We start from the raw sequence: 26218 nt of genomic DNA, 5'->3' as shown, positions 1-26218 counted from the left end.
TTTACATCCCCAGCAACAATTTAAGATAGAGCCTGTGTCTGCATATCCACAACAACAAAATGTCTATGAAATTGTCCATTTGTCAATTTGATGAAAATAATACTCTATGATCATTTTCATTTGTATTTTTCTAATTGTGAGTGAAATTTTGCATTTTTCTTATGTTTATATATCAGTTGGATTTCTTTTTTCTGTGACCAGGATGCTCATGCCCTTTGCTCACTTCCTAATTACTTTTTTTTCCTTATTGAATCTTAGAAGCTCTTTATTAAGGAAATTGACCCTTTATTATATGTGATGCAGACTTGGGGCGCCTCGGTGGCTCAGTCATTAGGCATCTCCCTTTGGCTCAGGTCATGATCCCAGGGTTCTGGGATCAAGCCCCACATTGAGCTCCCTGCTTGGTGGGAGGCCTGCTTCTCCCTCTCCCACATGCTCTGCTTGGATTCCCTCTCTCGCTCTGTCAAATACATAAATAAAATCTTTTTTAAAAAATGTGATGCAAACTTATTATTTACCTTTTAGTTTTCTTTATAGTGAATAATTGTTTTTTTTTGTTTTGTTTTTTAAAGATTTTGTTCATCTCTTTGACAGACAGAGATCACAAGCAGGCAGAGAGAGGAAGGGAAGCAGGCTTCCCGCTGAGTAGGGAAGCAGAGAGCCCGATGAGGGCCGATCCCAGGATCCCAGGATCAAGACCCGGTCGAAGGCAGAGGCTTTAACCCACTAAGCCACCCAGGCGCCCCTGAACCATTGTTTTTAAAATTGTGCGTTTTAAGTGAATTTACAACTGTTACCTGTGTTCTGTTTGTTTGTTTGTTTGTTTTTTTCCTACATAGGATTTCTTAATATTTGGGATCTAAGGACTGGAAAGTATCCTGTCCATCGTTTTGAGCATGACGCAAGAATACAAGCACTCGCCCTCAGCCAGGACGACGTGACTGTGGCCACGGCTTCTGCTTTTGACGTTGTGATGCTACGCCCCAGTGAGGACGGGTATTGGCAAATTACTGCTGAATTTGAAGTTCAGAAACTGGTAAGCTTTTTGGTCTGGTCACTGTATTCTCCGTTGTTGAAATCCCCAAGTCTGATACAGACAGATAGTGACGATGTGGGCAGCTCCCATTCCCTCAGGGCTTTGTGGACACCTTACATTTCTAAACCTCATGGCAGCCTTGCAAAATAGATAGTATCTTTCCCCCATTTACCAGAAAGCCAGGAGAGGCTTGGAGCAGTAAACCGACTTGCCCCATATCTCAGCGCTAAGAAGCTGTGCTGCAAACCGCCGGGCTGACTTCAAGGCTAGTGTTTCTGGTTACGGGGGTCTTTGGCTTCCTTCACGTTCATAGGACATTCATCCCTGGAAATCTGAGCCTGGTTTCTAGCCTATTATATAAGTGAAAATGAATTCAGTCGTATCCTGCCAATCCATATGGGAGGGAAGGTTTCCATCCCGCACTTTCTTCACCTAGGATTTTCTCACCTGGAATTAAGAGTAGCTCCTGAGTGAAAATAAATTTAAGTCCGCGCTAATTGGGTAGCTGTGTTCCAGGATGTCATGCGTGAAGCTCGGCCGTCCTGAAGAGTTCTTCCACATAGAGCCTGTTTCTGAGTCCATTTGTATGTGAGCCTCCATGGTCATATGGTGGGAGATGATTTTGCGGTAAGAAGGAAGAGCTTAAATCTGTGCTAAATTTGGATTTAATTTAACCTTGATTTTAGCACTAGTGGGAGAGCAAACAGAAAAGCCAATTTTGAATAATGAATTTGTGGTCTGACCTGGAACAGATCCTGTTCTCCCTTTTCCCTCCTGGTAGAGCTCTTGTTAGGCTTGAGTAACTAAAAAGCCCTTGGCCTCTCCACGTCCCCTCCATAAGCTTCTTGTTCCTCTAGTGAGCAATTTCTGCAGTTTCAGTGGTGGTTCTCTGAAACTGCCTGTTGTTCCTCTTGGAGTTTTATTAGAGAAATGTAGAAGTACCATCTCTTTGTTTGTTCTCGAAACTACCATAGTGCTTATCATTTGGTCTCTGCCTAAAGAATATTCTAGATGAGCCATAATTATATGAATTCGACAATTACTTAAGATTTGAGTTCCTCTGTAAAGTGTAAATCCTGCCTTGGCAATAAGGTGGCACCCTGGCATAGACTGGAAGCTTTTTAAAGTAGTTTACAGCTCCTGGCAAATGGCACAGCCACAGTCGATCTGAGCTTCTTGGTCTGTCAAAAATCCAACAGTAAAGTGAAATTAAATGGCTAGACTGAGGATGTTGATTTTAGGAAAATAAGAAATGAGTTTTAGAATAGGAGAGAGAGGAAGGAGGCAACCGCTGCTGGAAGCATGTGTTATTATGCTTTTTATGTGTTCTTTCTCCTCCTGGATGAGGGGTGGCCACAGAATGTGCTGTCACTGAAAAAGGCACCTCCTGGCCTGTGAAAGCTGGGCCATTTTTGTCTTTCCCAGATAGGCTCCCTGAATCACAATGGCAGTGTTCCCCGATTGGTACTACTGGCCTAGATTGTCTGTCCTTTGTCATGAGTTCTTGGCTGGGGACATGGGGCCGCCACTCACACTCTTGGGCCAGAGGATTAGCAGAATCACCCGGATGTTTACTCTCTCTCAAGCTCCTCTGGACAGTCCCCGGGGTGCAGGCTTTTGAACTCCTTTGGCTCATTGTCAGGGCAGTGCTGTCCCTTTCCACAGTGGTTTTCATAATTACACAGCATGGCACACCGTCTGCTTTTGTACTCTCCCATTTTACTCAAGGTGAAAACCTGGTGTAAACTGTGCTTGGGAGACATGTGCCACTCAAAGACATAGAAAAGCAGATTATTCCTGAAGGGAGCACCTCATGCTCATGCAGATTAGAGAAAGCGGTTGCAATGATGCAGTCAGGAGTAGTGCAGGGGCCTTTCTACCCTCGATGACTTTGAAGCCAGCAGAGGACAGATACCTCAGGTACTTTTAGCCTTTTAGCAGCACATTTTTTGGTATTTGCACAAATGTTAAAATGTGAATGGTGCTAATTTGTACCCTCATGGTTCAGAATTTAAAAGATAGAGTAAGGTTTACGGGGAGAAATCTCTATTCCACCCCATCAAAGAACTCTGTTCCCTTCTTGAAAGCAGCCAATATTATCAGATTTATATTTGCATAAGTCACATACGTGCTGTGGTCCCTCTGGCCCCCCTTCACACACAGTAGCATACTGTGAATCCTGTACCTCGCTTCCTTGCTTTTTTCCCCCCAAATGTATCTTGGAGATGATTCCATTTATATCAGTTTATAAAGAATGCTTCATGCTTTTTTTTTCCCCTGTGGCTGCATAGTATTCCAATGCATAGATGTATTGTTAATTAGTCCCTTGGTAAGGCATGTTTAGGTTTTTCCAATTTTTAGCTAAGACAACATAGTAAATAGTAAATAACCTTGTACACAATTGTTTTGCCTGTATGTGAGTTTACTTGTAAGTAAATTCCTGGGGCTGACTTGCTGGTTCAGAGCGAATGTGCATTTGACATTGTGATAAGTATTGCCAGATGTCCCTCTAGAGAGGTTGGAACAGATTATATCCCACCAGCTGTAAGTGGGATCTGCAAGTATGGTTGTCCCCCCTCCATTTCCAGACCAGTGTCCTATCAGGCTAATTGATCTTTGCTGATATGACTGGTGAAAATGGTATCTTGGCGAATTACTTCATATTTCTCTTATCAGAAATGTATTGTGTTTTTGTTTTTAGGTTTTTTTGGTTGTTTTTTTTTTACAAAGAGCAACTTTTTATTAGTGTAAGAACCATGTTCTCATTTCCGTGACCTTGTGAGCCTTTGCCCATCTTTTTCTGTCAGGTTGCTGGTCTTATTGACATAGAGGAGGGATTGTATATTTTTGACCAAGTCAGGATGAACCATGGGTGAGACCTGATGGACTCCATAACTCTTATCCTTTCACAGGTTGACTACCTTGAAATAGTTCCAGATACTGAAAGGTACCCTGTGGCAGTGGCCACGGCTGGAGATCTGGTGTACCTGCTAAAAGCTGAAGACTCTGCCAGAACCCTCCATTATGTCTACGGCCAGCCCGTCACGTGTCTGGATGTCTCGGCCTGCCAGGCTGCTTTTGGAGTGAAGAGTCTAGGATGGGTACACGAAGGAAACAAGGTACAAAAGTAGTAAGACGTATAAGGAACAAAAAAGAACATCGATTTTTATTTTTTTGAAGACAATTAAAAAATTAAAGCTGTCTGATAAATTTTTAAGGTATATTCAGGCAATTTATATTCAGCATGGTAAAAAAAAAAAAAGAAACTTCAAGCACTTCTGAAGGCTGTAAAATGAAAGTAATTGTTTCCTTTCTCGTTCCTTCCCCCAACCCCACTCCACAGAAGAAACTATTGAACAGTTTCTAGGTATCCATCTAGTAGAATTTCATGCATTTATAGGGACATTTATACACGAAAAAATGAGATCATAGTATACATACTGTCCTGTACTCAACATTTTCATTCAGTAATACACCTCGGGGAGTGTTCCTTGTCAGCACATACCATGCTCCTTCTCACTAGGGTTCCAGCGTATGCCTACAGCCCATGTCTTTTTACGCAGCCCTGCTCACGGGTGGGCAGTCGGGTCGTTTTCACTGTTGGCTGTTACTGACTACACTACGATGTGTACTGCAGCTTCTGAAAGTCTTGTGTAGGAGATCTCTAGGACAAATTCTTAGTGGTTACGTTGCTTGGCCAGAGGGTGTGTGCACTTAAGACGATGATGGACTTTGCCAAATTGCCCTCTAAAAGGGTTGCAGCAAAATTTCTCACCAGTAGTGCATAAAAGTGCCTTCTGATAATCTTGCGTCAAAATTAAGGAGACAGGTTTTTTAATTGACTAAATTTTACCACTACCTAGCATTTTACTATCCTCACTATAGGCCAAGTATTTGGTCTTAAAGTTGATTTCTCTCTCTCTCTCTCCCAGTGGAATCAGGGGAGAAAGGGATCAAGTTTTGTTTTGTATTGTTTTGTTTTGTTTTTCTCCAATTTGCCCACTCTTGACCCTGCTGGCAGTGGGTGCAGTCCTTGGGAAGGAACTTCCCTGAGCCAGCCGCTCCACTGACGACATAGCTTCTCCTTCAGGAAGGAGGCCTTCTTCCACAGAGCAGCGTTATGACCCAGAGAAAAGCCAGGCTCTGGATGCACACAGCCGAATTTCAGTTCCACTTCTGTAGTAACCTACTGCCCTGTGGGACCTTAACCCTTTTAGGCCTCAGTTTTCTCATTGGTAAAAGGGAGTTCTGAATAGTAGCTATTTCATAAAATGGTAGGGTTTGATGAAAATCTGTGTGTAAAGCTTTAAGCATAGTGCCTGGCATGCGAGCATGACCATCATGGTGCTTCCGGTTTCTTTCCTCCACTCCTAGTTTATGTCTGGCCTCCGGTTGGGATTTGTATACCTTGTTTCCCCTGTGGATAGTCCCCTCGAAGATCAAATCTCGTTCATCAAGGTGTTCACTGGTTTTGCCACTTAGTAAATGTGCAAAGTTTTGAAGCATCCCGGATTGCGGTAGCTGTTCTTTGTTCAGGAAGACGCACAAAGCAGTCAAAGATACATGTGGCTTTTTGCAACCTCACTGTGACAGCGGACTCCCTTTGTGCTCTAGTGGCCTGTTCTGTGGGAGCACAGAGCACAGCTTAGCTGGAAAGATAGATTGAGGATGATTTAACTCCACTGTTGTGCGTTCCTGGGAGGTGGGGCAGGGGAGAGCAGTTGATTTCCTAAGGCACTTTCCTTTCTTGCTTTGAAAAAACCTTTTCTGGTCCCCGGTGAGCTCATTTATTGAGAGAAGAGAGACTATTTGCCTTCTAAGTTTTCATCTATCATACTTTGAAGTTTGGTTATCTCCTTTTCGTCTCAGGTTCTCAGTGTAGTGAAGTGATAGTTTTATTTAGCACTAGCCTGGCTTAAATTTGTCCTATTTTAATAAATTTTTCATAGTCAGGGAGACCTGCATGGCTTAGTCGGTTGAAAATCTGCCTTTGGCATGGGTCATGATCCCAGGATCCTGGTATCAAGGCCCACATCAGGCTTCCTGCTCAGCGAGGAGCCTGCTTCTCCCTCTCTTCCCTGCTGATGCTTTCTCTTTCTCTCTCTCTGGCTATCTCTGTCACTATCTCCGTCTCTCTCTCAAATAAATTAAAAAAAAAAAAAATCTAAAAGAATAAAAGTACTAATTATTGGAATCAGCTGATTAACCCACTGATTTTATGAAAATTCACTTTTAAAAGTTCGTAGTCCCTCAAGTCATTACCTGGTATTTTTCATTGGTGTTTTAAAATGAAGAATGGAGATTAATTTACTACAAGAATGTGTCTCAGCATCTCTTTGAATCTGATAGTACCATTAGTCATCCAAATATTATGTGAGTGCAGCTCCAAACCCTCCAACACTTTTGTGGGTGGATGGCTGGTGGGTGGTTGTACGCCGTTACAACTTTGCACTGAGGTGTTTCTCCAGCATGAATGCCACCCACTGGAACGTGAGGGAGGACACTCTATATCTATGAAATTTTCCCCAGTTTTGAGGAGGCAGCACTTTCCATGTGATTGTGTTCAATGAATTCTCTGCTTGTTTGAGAAAAACCTGCATTTTTAGGAAACTAATTGTCCTGTAACATTTCTGGGTGAACTAAGCCATGTCATGGGTGGCTCTATAAGATTTTAGTATCCTCCTGCTATCCTATAATATGATACCATAATTCCCAAACAGTCTTCTGTGCGGTGCTCAGTGTCACTGTGCTTAACGCTGTGAATACCATGTTTGGGCTCTATTTGCTTTGGCCCGGGAGCATGTGGCCCAGCACGTTTTATTAGGATGGTGTGAGACTATTAGCAGGAGAGCTTGCCTGCGGCTAAATGCACGTGGGGGTTTGTGTCTGTGCCTCTGGCCCGTGTATTTAGGATTCAGATGAAGGCTTTATGAGAACAGAGAGTTTGGTTTATCTTTGTTTGTACTGATACAGAACTGGGGTTTAGCTATAATCCGTTATTGATTAACTATGATCAAAGCAGATAGTGAAGTCCAAATGTTGATACAGAATTTGAGTCAGCGACCAGAATTTCCCTAACCTGTAGAAGTGCCCCAGCAGTGTTATTTGTGTTTAGTTGGAGAATATCCTTGCACCATGTGATAATCACATTAGCATTTTATAGGAACCACAGCTATCTGAGCATTAAGTAATAATGTTTTCGAATCCATCCGTTCATACATCGAGCTAGCCGGACACGTGCTGGGCGCGGAGAGTTACAGTTGTGTTCCTGGCATTGGCACATTACAACAGCATTCTGCACAGGCTTCAGCGAGTTGGCACTTTTAGAACCTAGCCTGTTAATACACGTAGTCTCCTAAGGAAATGAAACCAAGGAACATCGCACAAATGTATCTAATCTCAGGGCACCTGGGTGGCTCAGTTGGTTAAGCAAGTTAAACATCTCTTGTTTTCCGCTCAGGTCAAGAACTCAGGGCGGTAAGATCAAGCCCCGAATCAGGCTCTGTGCTGGGCATGGAGCCTACTTATGATTCTCTCTCTCCCTGCTCCTTTGCCCCTCCCCTGCCTCATGCGTGGAAGCATGCTTTCTCTCTCTCCCCCTCTCTCAAAAAAGTAAGGTATTTAGTCTTAAGAAAAGGCTTGTAAATACAGCTGGTGGTTCAGCTGTTTCCAGCTCAGGTAGGAAGGAACAGAGAGAAAACTCTGGTCCCTCTTGGTCTGCCTGTGCGCAGGGATCCCCAGGCTAGGCTCTAGAGTTTTGATATTGCCTTCTTGGGCTCTTTACTTCAGTGGCATACATGACCTGGAAGGTGGCCGTTGCTAAGTGGCATGTGATGGTGAGGGAAAACAAGTGTAGTTGCAGTGACTCTGGCCTCCGTTGTGCTGCAGCGCGGAAATCAGTGTCAGCTCTGTTGCTAACCCTCTAAAGTGTGTTTTTATGTCTCACATTTCCTGAAGCTGTCAAAAACACTTCATCCATGAAAATGGTATTTATGATACCATATTATCTTTATTAATTCTTTCGCTGCTTGAATTAAATTTTTGCTCTCAGAGGTAGAGAGTTAGAAGATAGAATTGCCTCATTTAAGAGCATTACGTTGACGATGAGTCTCATGCCTCATAAAGGAAAGAGAGAGACCCACTTAGGGCTCTTAGCATCATTCTATGTATTTGGACATATTTCCTAATTTAGTTCTGAAGTACTTGGCATTCGATGGCAGATTGTATTAAGCAGCACGCGGCATGCATACTAATCAGGGAGATGTGAGTGAAGTAATCCAGAAGGCTGGAACGTGTTTGACAAGGACGCTTGCTTGGCGCTGCTGCCTCAGCTTACATCACGCTGGAAAAGAATTGCTAACGTCTCCTGTGATAATCATTCCCTCTACATGAACGTGAAAGGACTCTGGATTGGTGGCTTGCGCTTGTCACGAGTTGAAATATCAGTCAGAGAGAGCCTTTGGAATCAGAAACTCAGCACCTGTGCGTTTGGGCCCTGCTCTCCCATATCTACACTAGAATATGAAACCCATCTTTTGCTCAAGGTACTATTCCAGAGAACAAAAACTTGGTATTTTACAAACAGGATGACTAATTTAAATTGAAATTTCCCAAAGTAAATGGCTAATTTCCTTTTCACTCATCTTAAAACCTTTAAAATTTTTTATATATACTTTGTTCTTGGAGAAATTTAGGGAAGTAGCTCTTGGAGACCAGTTTTCTTGGGTTACTGAGTCATGTGGACTACCAGAAAGATCCATTTTTATTATTGAGGTTGCTGCCATTGTTAGTGACTCCTTATTGAATACATGCTGTATGCTGGATTTTTTTTTTTTAAGGTTTATTTATGAGAGAGAGAGAGAGAGCATGTGCGCATGTTGCAGGGAGGGGCAGAAGGAGAGGGAGAGAATCTCAAGCAGACTTCCTGCTGAGCATGGAACCCGATGCAGAGCCTAATCTCATGACCCTGAGATCATGACCTGAGCCAAAACCAAGAGTTGGACACGTAACTGACTGAGCCCCCCTCCACCCCCCAGACACCCCCATGTGCTAGATTTCTGATTGTAACTGAAAACCAGGATGAACCGAACATGACCTCTGCATGGGGCTTACGATCTTGTGGGCCTTACCAGCAACTTAGCAACACAGAAGTGGTTTTCTCCCCATCAAGAGGAACCAGAGGCCATCTTACTGAAGTCACTGAATTTCAGAGCAGTGAAAAATTATACAGATAAATAGATTAGGATGGAACATCCAAATGCATTTCATACACCTTTTAGTACCGAAATGGTATCAGGAGGCGAGAAAACCGTTCTGTATTGTTAATGAATAGTAATAAATTCTCATGTGTTGTGGAAACCCTGAAGCACCCCCATGGCTCTAGGGTTTCTCAGGACAGAGCATGGAACCTCTAACTGCAGAGACCTTTCGCCGTCTCCTCTGATATGCCCTGTGATCACAGTGCGTGACTCCGCAAAAGGCATTTCTTAGAATACTGCTGCTTGTGGAAGCTAAGAGGCCTTTAGGGTCTCTAGTGGTCCTGGGCCACTCCTGAGAGGAAACGACGAAGTCAGAGGAGGGGAATAGAGGGGAAAGTATTTTCAGCTCCAGTCAAGTAGTGGGATAATTGCTGGGGACTCAGCAAGGTTCTGGAGTCCGATAAACCTTAGCTGGGTTACTGGCATGCCTCAGGCTCCCCATTTGGGAAGGGAGAAGACCTGGGAAAGGCAGATAACGTGCTTTGCATGGGCCTCGTGCTCAGCACTTGTCAGGTTCCTCTTTCACCTCCCCACCCCCTAGCTTTAGGTCAGATTGGAGTTATCAGGAAAGCCTGGGCAGGAGGCAAGCCCAGGTAGAGGCAGCCGGCCTGAAGGGGAGGAAGTTTGGGGGAGCAGTATTGGGGTGGTGAGGCCGCCTGGAACACAGGGACTAGCGGGGGGCAGGGCTAAAGCCATGCTGGTAGTGATAGCGGTCTGTGGTGCTTCACGAGATTCAGTTTCCCAAGAACTGTTCTGAAAGAACACGTTTAGAATAGATAAGGGATGGATCAATTTAGCTTCTTACAGAACTAATGGAGTAAGTTAATGTGAATGCTGAGTCGCTTTGTGTCAGTCTCTGACACGTGAAGCCTTACTGGAGAGGACTGGCACTGTGTCTTCAACATCTTTTGTCTTCACTTACATTTGCATGATTTTGTACACCAGTGACATTTGTGTCATTTTCTAATTGTTAAAAACCTGGACCAGTTTTTTTTTTTTTTTAAGATTTTATTTATTTATTTGACAGAAACAGAGATCACAAGTAGGCAGAGAGGCAGGCAGAGAGAGAGAGATAGAAGCAGGCTCCCTGCTGAGCAGAGAGCCCTATGCGGGGGCTCAATCCCAGGACCCTGAGACCATGACCTGAGCTGAAGGCAGAGGCTTTAACCCACTGAGCTACCCAGGCGCCCCATGGACCAGTATTCTTGAGGCTCTGAGCAAAATTACAAGGTGATTACACTGAAGTATATGGTGATCATTGCTTTTCTTCTCTTTTGCCTCTTCAATTTGCTTAGAATTTTATTTAGGGCCTATTTTTTTTCTCTTTTTTAATCAAAGTATAGCTGACATATAATGTTATATTAGTTTCAGGTGTATAACCTAGTGATTTGACTGTTCTATACATTGTGCTGTGCCCACCGTAGTAAGTGTAGTCACCATCTGTCACTATACAATGTTATTACACTATTACTGACTATATTCCCCATGCTGCACTTTTCATTCCCATGACTTATTTATAACTGTAAGTTTGTATCTCTTAATCTTCTTCACCTGTCTGAGAGGATCTACAGATGGCCTGTTAATAGGGCCTAATTTTTCTAATGGCGTTCTTGGTAATTTATGTGGAATTTCCATCCTGGTTTACCATTCCACACCCATGGAAGAATGTGAACTTGGAGTTGACCTTTGTGTTTGTTTCACCTCACAAATAGGTATGGCTTTGGCTTCTTCGTGACAGATGAGTCTTGGAGCCAGTATGGCCCAAGCAGCAACTAGGTTTTGTTAGGGTTAAAAATCAGCTTGTTTTTCAGTTGATAGAGATCAAGGGGCACCAGGAGGGGGCTATGGGAAATATTTGTCTTTGCTCTAGAACTAAAAACAGCACCACTGTAGAGTCGGCTGCATGCTCTGGTATGTAGATGTTCAGACCGTTGAAACCCATGGGTAGTTTGGCGGAGAGCAGGAGAAAGAAGGCACCCAGAAAATGACCTGTGTGAGTAGAATTTCAGGATATTTAAGACATTTTATTGTTCTCAAATACACATAGCTTAGACTAACAAAATATTACAAGCTAGAGAACTTTGCTTTTTATTCAGTACATAGATGAAATATGACTTATTCATTTACTCAGCACTCCAGTTTCAATGAGGCATCACGTTAGAGTGGGTTAATAATTATAAATTATTGAGTTGCAGATGAGTCCTAATGGATGCAAAGTTACTCTTTTAAGCATTCTCTCCGTGTGTTATTAATTTGCAGGGTAAAGGAAAACTCCGGCTCAGTCCAAGTTTGAGGGATCATATTCCAAATTAAGGAATTTGAGCTGAGTAATGAGGTTTATAGTGTGTCACAGTGAGTCCAAGAATCCAACAGAATGTCCCTCACCAAATGTCCACAGTTGCTAGAACCTGTGAATAGGTTAGGTTACATGGCAAAGGGGAGTGAAGGTTATAGAAGGAGGTAAGGTTGCCAGTCCCCTGACCTTAAAATAGGAAGATTGTCCTGGATTATCTGGGTGAGCCCCGTCTAATTGCAAGCGTCCTTAAAAGTAGAAGAGGGAGGTGGGAGAGGATGTGATGCCCTGTGAGAAGGTCCTAACTCCCTGTTGACGGCTTGGACATGGAAGAAAGGTTCTAAGAGCCAGGGAATATGGGCAGCTTCTAGAAGCTGGAAAAGGCAAGAAAACGGATTCTTCCCTAGTCTTGACCAGGGAACTAGGTGTTAGCCAATGAGACCCACAGTAGGTTTCCAACCTACAGGATTGTAAGATGGTAACAGTTTGTTTCAAAACAAAAGCAAAAATAAACAAAAAGAAGAGGCAAGGAGTGGACTGAACTGTGGGGCCCGCAGAAGGCAGCTCTGCTGGGACCTCGACCTCAGCCAAATTCAGTACCCAGATCCTTTGGATCTTTCTAGGTTAGGACCTCTGGGTCCAGGCCCCATCTACTCCCCTGGGTGGCCACATTGCCCTGCAGTGTTTCCTTGGAGTGTGAACTCTTGTCTCATGTTCACAAAAATGACATGAAAATAATTGCTCCCAGTCCCCCCTCCCTTACTGGTCCCTGCTCTTTCCCCACCTCTGCGCTCTTATACCACCTGTCAGCATACCCCCTTATGGTCCTGTCAGGCTCTACCAGAGCAGTGGCTCCGTGCTGAGGACGGTGGGTGAGGCCCTGGTGTGCTGGCCTTCAGCCTGGCCCTCAAGACCTGTAGGAGTCAAGTTCTTGCTCTCATCCCGCACCTCCAGAATGAGTCCCTTGCTCCAGCCAGGCCGACTCTGTCCACAACAGGACATGTCTGTTACTAACGGAAGCATTCCCTGTTTCCCTCCTGTCTCTCCGTGTCCTTTCAGGAGAGGTCTGTCCAGAGTCCCACTTACCAGAAGGAGCCTTACTGGCTCGCTGGCTCTCTGTGAATAAATACCCTTCTTCTCTGACTTGTGTGGTACATGGTCTAAATCTCTCCTTTTGGTACTGTTACTGCCCAGCCCTCTTCTTAACTAGATTAGCGTTAACTGGGAGGTAGGAAGTGAGCATTTACAGCTGAGTAATACTTCTGTCGTGGTGGAGACTCATTCTTGGCTTGGGAGGCAGTATTGGTATAGTAGGGGGTTCTCAAATGCCAGGCAGCATGGAAATATGTGGAACTCTGGACCCTAGCTCCAAGGGTTCTGAGTCGAGCTTTGGGGTGGGCCTAAGAATCTGCATGTCTGACAGGTGCTGTAATGCTCCTCGTCCTGGGGCCACACTCTACACACCATGGGGTAGAGGTTTCAAGAGCGAGCATGGGTGTGGAGGCTCAGCACCCAGGTTTGAATCCCAGTTCCACAACCTCATCACTGTAAGTGCTTCTACCTCTCCACATGTCCATTTCCTCATGTGTACAACGGGTAAAATCCTGTGACCCCCACCGTAGGGAATTGTGGGGAGCAGGTGAGAGACGGCATTGTGGTAGTCTTTTGCACCTAAGAGGACACTATTAACATTACCCATTATTAAGAACCATTTTTCTTGGAAACCAGAAAGGCATTGTGATATGGTGGCAGACACTGATGTAGGGATGGGACTGGCTGGGCTTTGCCACCTGTGTCCTTGGCCGCCTTTGTCACCTGTGTAATTGGGGCAAGTTGCTGGGCCTCCACTTCTTTGTGCATGAAATGTAGGCAGTAGTATTTGTCTTCCACTTGGTGGTTGTGAGAATCCCGTAGAATATTCTGAAAAGATTTATGTGAAGGAATATCAGGATTACTATTAACAGCTACTATTTATGTATTCTTTATGTGCAAAGCACTTCTGAGCTCGTGTGTGTGTGTGGGTAGTTGTGAACCGCAGCTGTAGCGTGGACTGTTCGCCCGACACCAAAGGCCCTGACTGGTTCAGCGCATTTGCCCCTCTGTCCCGTCAGCTGTCCTGTGTGTCCAGGGTCTGATTTTAGCCGCGCTCTGCCTGTCTGCCTTCTTCTAAGCCTTTGTCCAGTCCAGCCCAGGGCCACACTCCAAGTCACCAGCGCCGTCAGACAGGAGCCGAGAGCCCGGCCGGTGTGCCCGCCTGCACAGTCCAGTCCGACATTAAGTGTGTAGGCTTACAGACGCCCCCGTAGTCCGCGGTCTCCATTGCCTCCATGTATGCAAGCGGCGGACGGAATAACTTTCTCACGGGTTGGGAGCAGTTACCTGTGGTTGCTGTTTGTGAAGCGCTTTGGAACCGGCTGTGCTCTTTGTTACCATGAGGCGAGCTGGGCGCCTAACAGGAGGACGGGAGGATTTTCAGCTTTCGGTGGCACGTTTGCACAAGTGTGATCTCTCTGCTGGGCTGAACGTGTGGCGAGGAGCACTTCCGGTCGGTTTTACGTACCCCTTCACCAGTTCTTTGCGGTCGCGTCTCTGTTCCTTATTCTAGCGCTAGGACAGAGAGTGTCTAGAGAGAGCCCTCTGCAGCAAAGCAGAGCGCCCTGTGCTGTCCCCTGCACAAGCAGACCCTCTGCTTTATCATCTCCAGCATCTACGGACGCAGGGTTGAGAGAGCGGGAGAGAGATTTGGATTACGTCTGCCTGCATTTTCACCCGAGCGTCCTCCTGCTCTCTGGGTTCCTTTCAGGTTTAGGTCACAATAGGTGTTGGTTTGGCCTCGCTCTGGTCCTTTGTAGACATCTGCCCACGCCACAAAGCCCCCGCGTTTGGCACAGGCCGTGGTGATTGGCAGCGCCTTTGCGGGCAGAGTCCAGTCCTGGAACGGCGGGGGGTGCAGGTGCATTGGCACGCGGTGGTGGGGAGCGCACGTGGGCCTTGCCGGCCCAGCGCCTGGCGACACTCGGCAACACCGTCCTGTCCCTGAAATATCTTGGCCTTGTGGGCTTGTCACTCCAATTAAAACTTAAACATGAAAGCAGCCCAGGCTGCTGCTCCCTTTGTGCTGCGTTTGAGTGTGGCCTGTGCCAGCAGCGCATCATGGAGACTGCAGAGGGGGCGCTGCATTTCAGGGATCCGCGCTCGCGCTGGGGTTGTTCTTCAAGCCTCGATCTTGCCGGTTGCTGCTGCTAAGTGCACCTGGGAGGCAAGTTTCTGTTTGCCAACAGAAAGTCACCTTTGGGATGGCGATGAGAGTCACTGTGCACAGGTTCAGAGCTGCGCCGTGTTCCCAAGCCTCCCGCTCTGACTTCTCTCTGGCAAGGGCTTACAAAATAGTCTCTCTGGCTGATTGTCAAAAATTACATCATATCGGAGTAAACTGCTTTTAAATCAGACATCCATTATTCATGTATATTAACTGCTTTTTTATTTTTTTATTGGCTGTTTTGTGTATGATTTACTCTTTTCTCACCAGGCCCCCCCCTCCCCAATTGTCTGTCTTTCTCATCGTTTTTTTAAACCTTAGCTCATCTGTGAATTTATAGAGGCTGTTCACTGAGATCGGTATGCGAACATGAATATGCAGCCCCTGCATGCGTGCAGTGAAATTGTTTACCACGTTATTGCGGGTCATATTGATGCTGGGTCAGAAGAGCAGCTTGGGTCATTTGGGTCATGAGTAGACTTACCCCAAAGGCTGAGAAGTCTTTTTATTTTGCGATTTTTTTAAAAAATGGGCATTACTGGTCTTGCACTTCAGGATCTGTACTGAATGCAACTGTACCTCCCACTTCTGAAACTGCTAAATGTGTTGCCCTGAGTGCAAAAGCAAACGGACTTAATTTGTTCATTTGTATGCGTGGAGGAGATCTCTCCCGTAGGTCTGTGGGCCATGGGCCTGTGATCGATAGATACAGGCAGAGACGTGTAGCACTTACTCATTCTTTCATCAAATACATGTTGAGTCCCTCCTTTGTGCCAACCATGGGAACTATCTGTCCACTGCAGACCGTTGCACTGGAGGGTCCCCTGGGCATCTGGCATCTTTGTGGCTGCGGTGCATTGCCCTGATCCGTAGCACTTGTCTGTTTGGAAGAAGGACTGGACACAGTCTGTTCTACTTCTGTAACCCTAGATCGGCGTTGTTGTTGTAGATAGTCAGTATTTGCATACTTTTAGCACATTTACCTGAATCTTGGCTTACTGTTCCTTCTAGCATCTCAGGCCTTTTTCCTGGAATGATTGCCCATCTTCCAAAAGTATAATCTTTAGAAGTTCCTTTAGCGAGGGTCTTTTAGGCACAGGTGTTCTCTGTGTTTTTATCCCCCAAACCTCTCTATTTCACCTCAGTCGAAGGTGGTTTTGCTGATCCTTTCTAAATGGTAGGCTGGCAGGTCTTTTCTCTCAGACCTTTGAAGAAATTATTGGTTTTGATTACTTTGGGGCCACTGAGCACTTGACTGTCAGTCTAATGGCCTTTGCTTTTGTCTGCTTTGAAGACCTTTTCCTTACTTTTCTCTGGTTTCTCTCTTATGTCTGTAGGTGTGCATGTACTTTTATTTTTCCTGCTTGGGATTTCTTGTGCTTCTTCCCTTCCAGTTTAGAATGTTCTGAGCTATTGTCAGAATTTTCGTCTCCCTCTTCCTGTCTGGAACTCAGGAGGCATGTGTATTGGACTCGCTTATTGTCCTCTGTGCTAGTCACACTGTCATCCCTGCCACTCAGTGTTACCTTCTGATGATGTCTTCAGATCTGTCTTCGGTTCACAGAAGTCTCTTAGATGCTGATTAGTTCTTTAGCTCATCAACTGCCTTTTTAATTTCTAGAAATTCTATTTTTTTTGTTTCTCCCAAGGCTGCTTTGCTGTTTTTAGCCCCTCACCCACTTTTATTTCTATAGACATTTTCAGCATACATTTTTTGTTTTATCTAATAAATATCTGATATCCTTGGAAGTCTAATTATTCTCTTTGTTTTCTACCTCTCATTTATGATTTGTTTATTTGGGATTTTTTTAAAATTATGAGCTCGTATTTGGCTGATCTTGATTTGTAGGTTTCCTAAGGGGCCTAGGTTGAGAGGGTCATCCTCCTGAGAAGACTCTGCCAGGTACCAGGAGACATGTTACTGACCTGAAAGTACTTCAAGTAGTAGGCATAGGGATTTGGGGCCTTAAAGGTAGCATAAATTCAAAGTCTGAACCTGTGTGAGGGCAGACGCAGAGCCCACATTTTCCATCCTGAGCTGACCCTGAGGCAGGTTTCCAGGTAGGCTCTCTTTGCCAGTGGATTGACTTTTTCCCTAGTTTGCTTTTTACTGAGTGTACCTATCCATACAACGGCCCCAGTTGGAGGCAGACATCTCAGTTCTGGTGTTCTGTTTAGTGCTGGCCAGAAACTTTGCTTCTTCTTGCTCCAGTTCTGGGCTTTTGGTGCTGGCAGATGTCGTCAGAGCAGCCCCTGACATGAGTGCCGCTTCCTTTTCTGGTTTTAGCGCCCTCTTCATTTTTGGCTCCTCAGAATTTCTCGGATTTTTTAGGAGTTAAACAGAATGTCTGAAGAATATTTAATAGACTGAAACTTATCCAGCATTTTCAGTGTTTGTAAACTGGAGGGTTTTCTACATATTCTAGTCTGCTGTGTTGTCAGGGTAAAACCTTAGCCTGGATACAGTCAAGGTGTTCTAGAATCTGGATTTTCTGGAGAGAGATCTGTGGAACCTCCTACTTTGAGTAGGATGAAGTGATTCTTTGCATATAGGCCAGTAGTAAAATTAGGCATCCAGAAATGGGGGAAGAATGTGTTAAGCAAAACAAAGCATCTCTGGGTATTTATTATGAACCGAACTGTGGTGGGCTCTGGGTTTGCTGGATACCATGTACCAATCAGTTAATCTCCAAGCACACACTCGGTCCTTGATCAGTGCCGCAGGAATGAACGATAGGATTTCTGCCCCCAAGGAACTTTGAGCCTAAGTCTGAGCAGTGTTTTACAGCGTGTGGCGTGGTACTTGGTAACAGAGCCTCAGGTGGCCTGCCCAGAGCCCAGTGTTTGAGAACACAGGTCTGGGGAAAAGAAGCTGAGACACAGTTCAAGATGGCATCTTGGGAACACCAGGTGAAGTGTGTAGACAGTAAATACATTTAGTACTGACAAGAGCGGAACTTGTCAAATTGAATTCTGCCAAGGGCACAGAGAGAGCACAAAATAAGCATAATTGGGATGGAATTGGAGAGAACATGAGGATTATTTGCTTTACTCTCTAGAATTTGGCTTCTTACCAAGGCTATTCCCCTTAGAAGAGCAAAGTATGTGTGGCAGTAATGGGGGTGGCTTCTTAGGGAATCAAGAAAGAAAGTAGGTAGATTTTGTCATCTCCAGGGATTTCAGATATCCTCACCCACACCGTGCCTTTTATCTTTGACCCTCAGCCCAGCATCTCCCAACCTTTAGCTCTCTTTGTCACTTCCCTTTTTTTTTAAATGGCAGCAGACAAGTGATCTTTATGCTTTTTTATTTTTTAATTTTATTTTTTAAATTTATTTTTAAGATTAAAAAAAAAGATTTTATTTATTTATTTGACAGAGATCACAAGTAGGCAGAGAGGCAGGTGGTGGGGGGGTAGGGGGAGCAGGCTCCCTGCTGAGCAGAAAGCCCGATGCAGGGCTTGATCCCATGACATCATGACCTGAGCCAAAGGCAGAGGCTTAATCCACTGAGCCACCCAGGCGCCCCGTATTTTTAAGATTTTATTTATTTGTCAGAGCACAAGCAGAGGGAGTGGCTGGCAGAGGGAGAAGCAGGCTCCTGGTTGAGCAAGGAGCCCAATGCAGGACTCAATCCCAGGACCCCAGGATCATGACCTGAGCCAAAGGCAGATGCTTAACCAGCTTAACCACCCAGGTGTCCCCCACTGTGCTTTTTAAAATGCCACCATCTTGTAAAGAAGCCTTCTGACCTCTCCTCACTCCTTTGGAAAGGCAGTGCTGGGGCCCTGAGGAGGCAAGCCAATTGATCAGGTGGTTGGTGTCATGCCTTTGGCAGATCGAGGACTATGAGGAGGACTTACTATTTGGGTAAGTTTAAAATCAAAACGGAAATGGAGTTCCTTTCTTCTTCCAGCAGTGCATGACCAAAAGTCTGGGACTTCGAGGCCCTATAATCTCTTCCTAGTGATTTCTGTGTGCGGCTGGCTCCTGTTTCATTATGAAGGTAACAGGAGTCCCAGATTTAGGAAACATTTGCAGTGACACTCAGATCCCACTGGGTGAGTGAAGGACCTTATCCCACTACAGGGACAGTAGCCGTTTCTCAGCTCTTTCCTTCAAGCTTTGGTTGGATAGCCAGTCCTGGGCACACCAAATATTCTGGGTTACTCCTGGAAAGTACAGGCCCACCTGCACCAGGCTCCCCTGATAATTGGCCTTGGGGCTGCCACCTCCTTCCTGATTGTACCCTGCCCCCTCCCCCTGCCATCACAAGTCATACCACCAGATGCAAGGACCTGGCTGTGAGGTGGGTTTCCTCAGAGAGGCAAGTCCCAGGTAGGGGGGAGCCGGACAGCTGGGGGCCGCGCAGCAGCTGGTGGAAGGATGACCTTTACAGCTGGCAGCAGGCTGAGGCTTCTGCACGTCCTCCGCCGTCCTGGGCCATCCCAGTACCTACTGTAAAGGTGATTAATAAATATAGGTTGACTTAACTGTTGAACGAAGTACATTATTGGTCTAAAAAAGAGAAACAACCCAAGTAGCCATCAGTATGAAATTACATATCCGTAGAGAAATTCTGTGCAGCCATTAAGAAGAACAAGGTCTATCTATAGAGACTCATGAGGAAAGGACTCTCACGTTGTTTAGGAGAAGCAAGTTGTAAAACAACATAATTCCATTCAAAGGAAAACAGTTTTATATACACACAGAGACAGACAAGGCAGACCTGTGTCAGAAGGAAGTCCTGCACCCTATACACCGAACTGCTGAAGTGGTTATTTCTGAGACGGATCTATAGAAGGTTTTCAACTTCTTGTAATTCTGTTAGAATGTGTTACAATATATATTACACTTGAAATCAGAAAAAAATAGATTAAGAAAACGATTTCAAAGAAATCTGAACAGCTGCAAAAATGGAAAGTTTGGATTCTCAAACTAGGATTTATGAAAATACGTTAAGGTTTCTGGGGGCGGGGGGTGGGGAGAGGAACTTTCTGCTGAAGTTCTTTTTATTTATTTTATTTATTTTTTTTAAAGATTTTATTTATTTATTTGACAGAGATCACAAGCAGGCAGAGAGGCAGGCAGAGAGAGAGAGGAGGAAGCAGGCTCCCCGCTGAGCAGAGAGCCCGATGCGGGACTCGATCCCAGGACCCTGGGACCATGACCTGAGCCGAAGGCAGAGGCTTTAACCCACTGAGCCACCCAGGTGCCCCCTGAAGTTCTTTTTAAGCAATGCTTGTTTCCACCAGGTGCCCTTTCAGTAGCTAGCTACCTGGAAGCCAGAGAGCAAGACACACCTCCCGGTGTCCTCTGCACAGGCATCTCCTGTAGTTCTCTCTGCAGAAGAGGCGCGGGCCTTAATTTTGTCACTTGAGATCATACTTAAAATAAAACTTTGCTCTGTAATCACTTATGTAGGCTCTTTTGTAACATACATTTGGTACTTACAGGGAAAAATCCCAGCAATGTCTATTGATTCGGCGGTCACATTAGTGCAGAGTATTTTGTCTGAGATTTTCGCTCTGGGTAGTATTTTCCTTCTTTCCAGCATATCCATACAGCTCTGAGAGGGAGTCAAGTGGCCCTGGGCTGAGACTCACCCAACTAGGGCAATAAAGAGAAAAATTAGTCTAATGCATGGTCTTAACAAGAGGGGGAGTGGGAGCATGAATAATTAATCTCACTCGTCTTTGGCAATCAGATAAAATGAAGTCCCATTTGCTCAACCTTATTAAAAGAGAGAGAGTGTGGGAGGGAGGGAGGGAGAAATGGTAAAGGTCGTTAAGGGACTTTTAACATGGAAAGAACTGCCTTGGAGATGGGTAATGTGTTTTCTAATCTCTGTGGTCTTTAACTAACCCTAATGGTAAAGGTACTCTTCAGATATTCTGATTCATTGAATTATTAAACATTTCAGAAAATACTTGACTCTTGACTACGAACTTTGATGCCTTTATGATGAATTTGCAGTCTTTCTGGAGAGGGATCAGATTTCCCTGTGTCACTTCGAGAGGACCCCTCCACTTGTCAAAAAGGAATGAGAAAAAGTAAAGATGGACTCAATACCAGATTTTAATTCTTACAATTACCCAAGACATTTGCACATCAGAGGCCTACCTTCCTACTATGGAAGTTGAAAACAAAAAGAAATTTTTGAGTCCAAGAACTCTACCAAGAGCTCTATTTACAAGGAAAATTAGCCTATGTGAGAGACCATGAGGTTGCTGTTAATTTTTTTCTCCCTCCTAGAACTGATTTTATGTAGCTTTTAGGTTATTCGCTATAGATAGAAGATTTGATTATTTCTGTGTTCTTACTTGGAAGAATAACTTTTTTTTTTATATTTTAGAATTGTTGAATTATTTTCAGAATTGCTAGAACTGTATAGAATTCTTGGAGTTTTTTCAAAGTTATTTTCCACTGCATGAAAACAAATAAAATTTAGCTTGTACTCTATAGTCTTAATAGATTAGGAAGGCATTTTCAAATTTGAAATAGTCTCTCTTCCTTTCAGGAGCTGCTGGCAATATTAATTAAGGTGATAATCTTGTTTAAACTGTGAAGCATTTCCAAAGATTCACTTGTTAGAAATGTGTGTTGATAAGGAGATCATGGTTTTCAAGGTGGAGATCATCAGCCTCTCAATACTGAAAGAAGAATATCCTGATAAATTGATAAATGTAAGGTTGAGAAGAAAAAGCGAGCATGTCATTTCCGTGTGTGTGCAAAAGGAGGAGAATCTCTACAAAATATTAACATTAATAGTTTTGAGTTCAGTCATTTTAACCGCATGATCAACAGAATAGAATAGGTGCCCAGAAGTGTATGTGTGTGTGTCAGAGAGAGAGAGAATGAGAATGAGGAGGCTTTTGAACTGTGAATTTGGGGGCACACATGGGCAGTATCTTAAGTATTTACAACAATGACTAATCCATAGCAAGCATCTAGTTATTTTTTTATGTTATTATTTTATGTTATTTTTATTCATTTATTTGAGAGAAGTGAGAGTGATCACAGAGGCAGAGGGAGAGGGAGAAGCAGGCTCCCTCCTGAGCATACGGCCTGATACTGGGCTTGCTCACTGGACCCTGAGATCATGACCTGAGCTGAAGGCAGACACTCAACCAACTGAGCTACCCATGCACCCCCATAGCAAGCATTTAATGTTAATTGAATTTTTTTTTTTTTTTTAGTAAAAGACTTAAATAATCTTTAAAAAGATTCCTCATGAACCACCCTTTTTTTTTTCTTTTTGCTGGAGAGAAAGCACAGAACTGTTCGATCGTAATGAATACGTAGTCTAGAGATAAAGGATACTTTATTTGCTTCCACACCTTATAGAACAGAACCTCCTAAAATTAGCAAGGGGAGAGTGGCTGAAGAGAGACATGTTTGGGGATGTCAGTTATACCTCACTTAAGAAACTTGTTTTAACGTTTGGGAATAAGACTTTGTGTTTTGGTTTGTAGTTTAGTCTAAAGAAATCATCTGTCATGTAGTGATTAACTCTCCATCCTCCTGGAAATAGTACCATTCTTTCTTTCACCTTCTGGGATAGCAATACAGAGATGGGAAAAATGAGAGAACACAGGCTGGCACATCTGTGGACATCAGAAGATCAGAAGGCAGCTTCCCAATCTGACGCCGTCACTGACTCTTAGTTTCCATGCTGCTCTTTCTGGGCTAGGAAATTGGGATACCTAACGTCCCCATTTGGCGTTTTCCTTTGTGTCTTACGATTTTTGTACCTTGGCCTGAGGAATTCTTTGGCTGTTCTTTTATTTTCTTTTGCATGTACTTTTGTCATTCTAAGAGCCATATCCCTGTGCTGGAAAAGGTCAGGAAATTATGCAGCAGAACATCTCCGTTAAGGGGAGCTGGGTGATGGTCTGGGATAAGAAGTGTTGGATGGGGCCCTGCTGTAAGCAGCCGCACACCCACATATCTTCCTTCCTTCCCAGATCCTGGTGTACAGCCTGGAAGCAGAACGGTGCCTCTCAAAGCTGGGCAACGCGCTTGGCGATTTCACTTGCGTCAACCTCAGAGACAGCCCTCCCAACCTCATGGTCAGCGGCAACATGGACAGGAGGTAGGTGTGAGTGAGAGCCATGTTTTGCAGCCACGGTGGCCTTCTGCCGGGTCTTTGCCCCTCGCCTCCGCTGTGCTCGCTCATTTCCTCTGCTGCTCGCACGGCTGAGTTCTCACCCCACAGCCTTGCCGCCTCGGTTCAGCCTGATCTTTAAATACCGTCTCCGTGAACTTGGAGAACAAAGTCTTGCATTAGGTAATAGTTGGACAGAGCTAGCTCTCTGCGTCGTTTCTGAAACGCCATGGGAAGGTGGTCTTTTAAGCCATTTGGTGGACACAGTTGGTAGAAGGTCCAGTGAGACCACTTGGAATATCTTTTGTCCCCCTGCTGCAAAATTTGTCTGGCATTTAAAAGCTCACTTTCTAATATTAAAAACAATAACCTAAGGGCTGAATCATGTTCAGCAGAATAGGGTTGCCTGCCAAATGATGTCAAGAGTGTATTTCAGAACACTATGGTGTCCCTCTGGTGATGGGGGAAAAAAGGGACTTGATGGGAACAGATTCCAGTTTCTATTTAGCTGATTAGCAGTCTTCTCTTCAACGCTTTGGCTTGGGGAGTCGGATTTTCCTGCTACAGGGCCCAGTGCCAGTAACGGACGCTCCACGATCCACCAGTACGAAAGGATTAAAGTATTTGAAAAGACCCTCTGAGTCCAAATTTTAGGTCTTTTTCCCTCCTGTCCCTTCTCTCCCTTGTCTTTTCTTTTCCTTGTCTTTTTTTTTTTTTTTTTTTTGGCTGGTTATCTGCCATGTCTGATCCAGTGCCCTGAAGAGAGGTAGCATGGCTGGAGGCCAGGGTCTGCTGGCGCCCCCTCCCCCGGGCCCGGCCCCGGGCTGCAGGTGGTGGGCTGCTCGGTGGGGGGATCAGATCGCAAGGCGGGCACTCCCGTGTGCCAAGTCTCAGACCTCTGCCGCACCAGTGCAGCAGCTTGCAAAAATAATTATTGTGTCAAATAATATTTTCAACTCCTGACCTTCAGCCCTCTACTACCCCCTTCCCTTAGAGCTGGAAGATAATGTGAGTGTGCTCTGTTGAAAGAAAATTGGTTCTCAAGGCTTCCTAAAATGGCTGATAATTTCTGAGCTCAAGAATTGAACTCCTCGTTGTATGTCCAGTTTTTCTCTTAAAAAGCAAAAAACAAACCAGGCTTGGTAAGTTGGCCCCACATGTGGCGCAGCAAATGAAATCGGTTTGCAGTTTACTTCTATGTTGTGGTTTGCAGACTGAGCCACACAAAGGCTCCATGCTCATCTGAAAGGATCTCCCCCAGGGATCGAGCTGCTACTACTCTCTTTCCAGGACAGCAAATGCAGAGGGCTTTTGGGGGCATCCAAATGGAAGGGTTTAGAATTGTAGGTCATCCCTCAGAGTTTGCTCACGGCATGAGCATTTAGGTGTTCGACTATAGCTAGGCTCCCAGGAAGCCGCTGTGGTGTTCCAGAGAAGAGGCCTCTGCTGCCTGCATTACTTAGCCCAGTCGGCTGGACGGGGACAGTTAAAGCCAGACTGTCCCAACCCTTGTCAGCCGAACGGCATCCTGTCCATTAGCAGACCTGCAAACTCTGTAAAGCTGACCTTGTCCTCTGGAGCAGGGCTGCCAGAAGAGCTAAAGGCCCTATGGAAAACAGCTCTCTGGTCACGTTCAAGTAGATTTGACCATGTGAAGTCTGTTTCATTAGGAAACCAGTGTTGTGGTGTGGATTTTTGGTTTGGTTTTGTTTTTTCATCCTCTCTCTGGATGTAAAGAGCAGACCAGTGGCTTGGAGTTGAGAAGGGGGTGTTCAGAGAGGCGTTTCATCAGGGCAGTGCTAGATGTGCCAGCTGGTGGGCCGCTGCTGGGATGTCAGGGGCCTGCCGTCACAGAGATTGTTCCTTATGAATCAGAATAGTAGCATAAGCAAAATGAATTTGAAACACAGGGGTTAAAAAATTATACATCTGGAAAAAGGAAAGAGTAAGGAATCTAGAGTTTCAAATCTGGTAGCAGGAATGGGGTGTGCATGTGTTTTCAGCAAAGGCTTACTAGCTAGGAGTCGGATCTCGTTAGAGACGCACACAGAGGCTCTTACAGCTTAGGTTTCATCTCAAAAGTGGGAGCAAGGGGTCCAGTACTATGAAGAGAACAACGTACTTGGTTGTCAGTTAACGGCCGCTGCAATTTTAAAAACCTGAAACTTCCTTTTTAAATACTTATTTAAACTTAATTTCTACTGCGCTTAGTACTCTGTCAATAATTTGAAAATGAAGTGGACTCTAAAGATACATAAAACTGTCCCAGGTTAAGACAAAAGTAATCTTCATGAATGTAAGGAAATTAGCAAACAACGGGTGGAGTTTTTTAAGACATTTTTGTTGGGGGGTGGGACGGAGTGGCTAAAATTTAAAGGGAAAGAACAGCTCACCTAGCATCTCACCCTTTCCAGAAAAGTCTGATAAAGATGAAGAGAATGATTGGTTATTGTTGGATTGTGCTTCTCTCTTACTCTTACTCGGAGCAAAGGGCTGTAAAGCAGGGAGAGGGAGGAGTGTGGCTCTGCACAAGAGTTTTAACATCATAGATTATTGACTTCTTCTGAACACACGTTTTGTCCTTTCCGCTAAACCAAGAAGAGCGAGGAGCAACGTCAGGAGTGGGCTTGTGTCTGTTCTCCTCACCACAGTGTCCAGCGCTCAGGCAGGGCTCAACACAAAGTTTTGTATTTATTCTAAGATGCCCTTTTTATGTTTTCACAGCTGTGCAATCAGGATGTGTCCTTTATAAGGAAACCTTAAAATTAATTGGCAGCATTTTTAGATGCTACACGAAATAACGGTGCTGCTTATAATCAGTGGTGTTTTCAATGAAATGAAAGGATGCATTGGCTCAATGAACGCAACATGAATTAATGGCTTAGGAATGATAACATTTACAAGAAGCCTTAGTAGGTCACCAAGAGAGAGACTGAAGGAAATAGGCCACTTTGTTGTTGTTTCAGTTTAACCTGTGTTTGGGGTTCACTGAGCATTGAAATCTCTACATTTGTGTCTTCTACCAAATTTGAGAAGTTTGTGGCCATTATTTCTTCAAGTGTTTTTTTTCTGCACTAATCCCTTTCTCCTCTCCTTTTGGGACTCAGTGATATCAGAGTTCTGATGTTATCTCACAGACCATTGATGCTCTCTGTTCATTTTCTTCCCTAAACTTCCTGTCCTTCAGATTGTATAATGACTCTTCAATTTAATTTCAGGTCCACTGACTCTTTCCTCTGTCATATCCATGTCCTCCTGAGCCTACC

The 26218-nt window shown here is 44.6% G+C and overlaps 1 protein-coding gene across 1 annotated transcript in view; it reads left to right on the top strand.

Annotated features, from left to right (window-relative positions):
• The window catches only part of FBXW8 (F-box and WD repeat domain containing 8), a 121364-nt gene that overhangs the window by 81045 nt on the left and 14101 nt on the right, over window positions 1–26218 (top strand). The window contains exons 6-8 of the mRNA XM_032876194.1: window positions 840–1036; window positions 3949–4155; window positions 22813–22940. Coding sequence (XP_032732085.1) covers window positions 840–1036; window positions 3949–4155; window positions 22813–22940 — 532 coding nt within the window. The remainder of the gene's footprint in view (window positions 1–839; window positions 1037–3948; window positions 4156–22812; window positions 22941–26218) is intronic.

The sequence above is a fragment of the Lontra canadensis genome, unplaced genomic scaffold (assembly GCF_010015895.1).
Source record: "Lontra canadensis isolate GAN:19392208 unplaced genomic scaffold, GSC_riverotter_1.0 scaffold58, whole genome shotgun sequence".
NCBI classification, from domain to species: domain Eukaryota; kingdom Metazoa; phylum Chordata; class Mammalia; order Carnivora; family Mustelidae; genus Lontra; species Lontra canadensis.
This window is presented reverse-complemented; position numbering and strand designations above follow the sequence as displayed.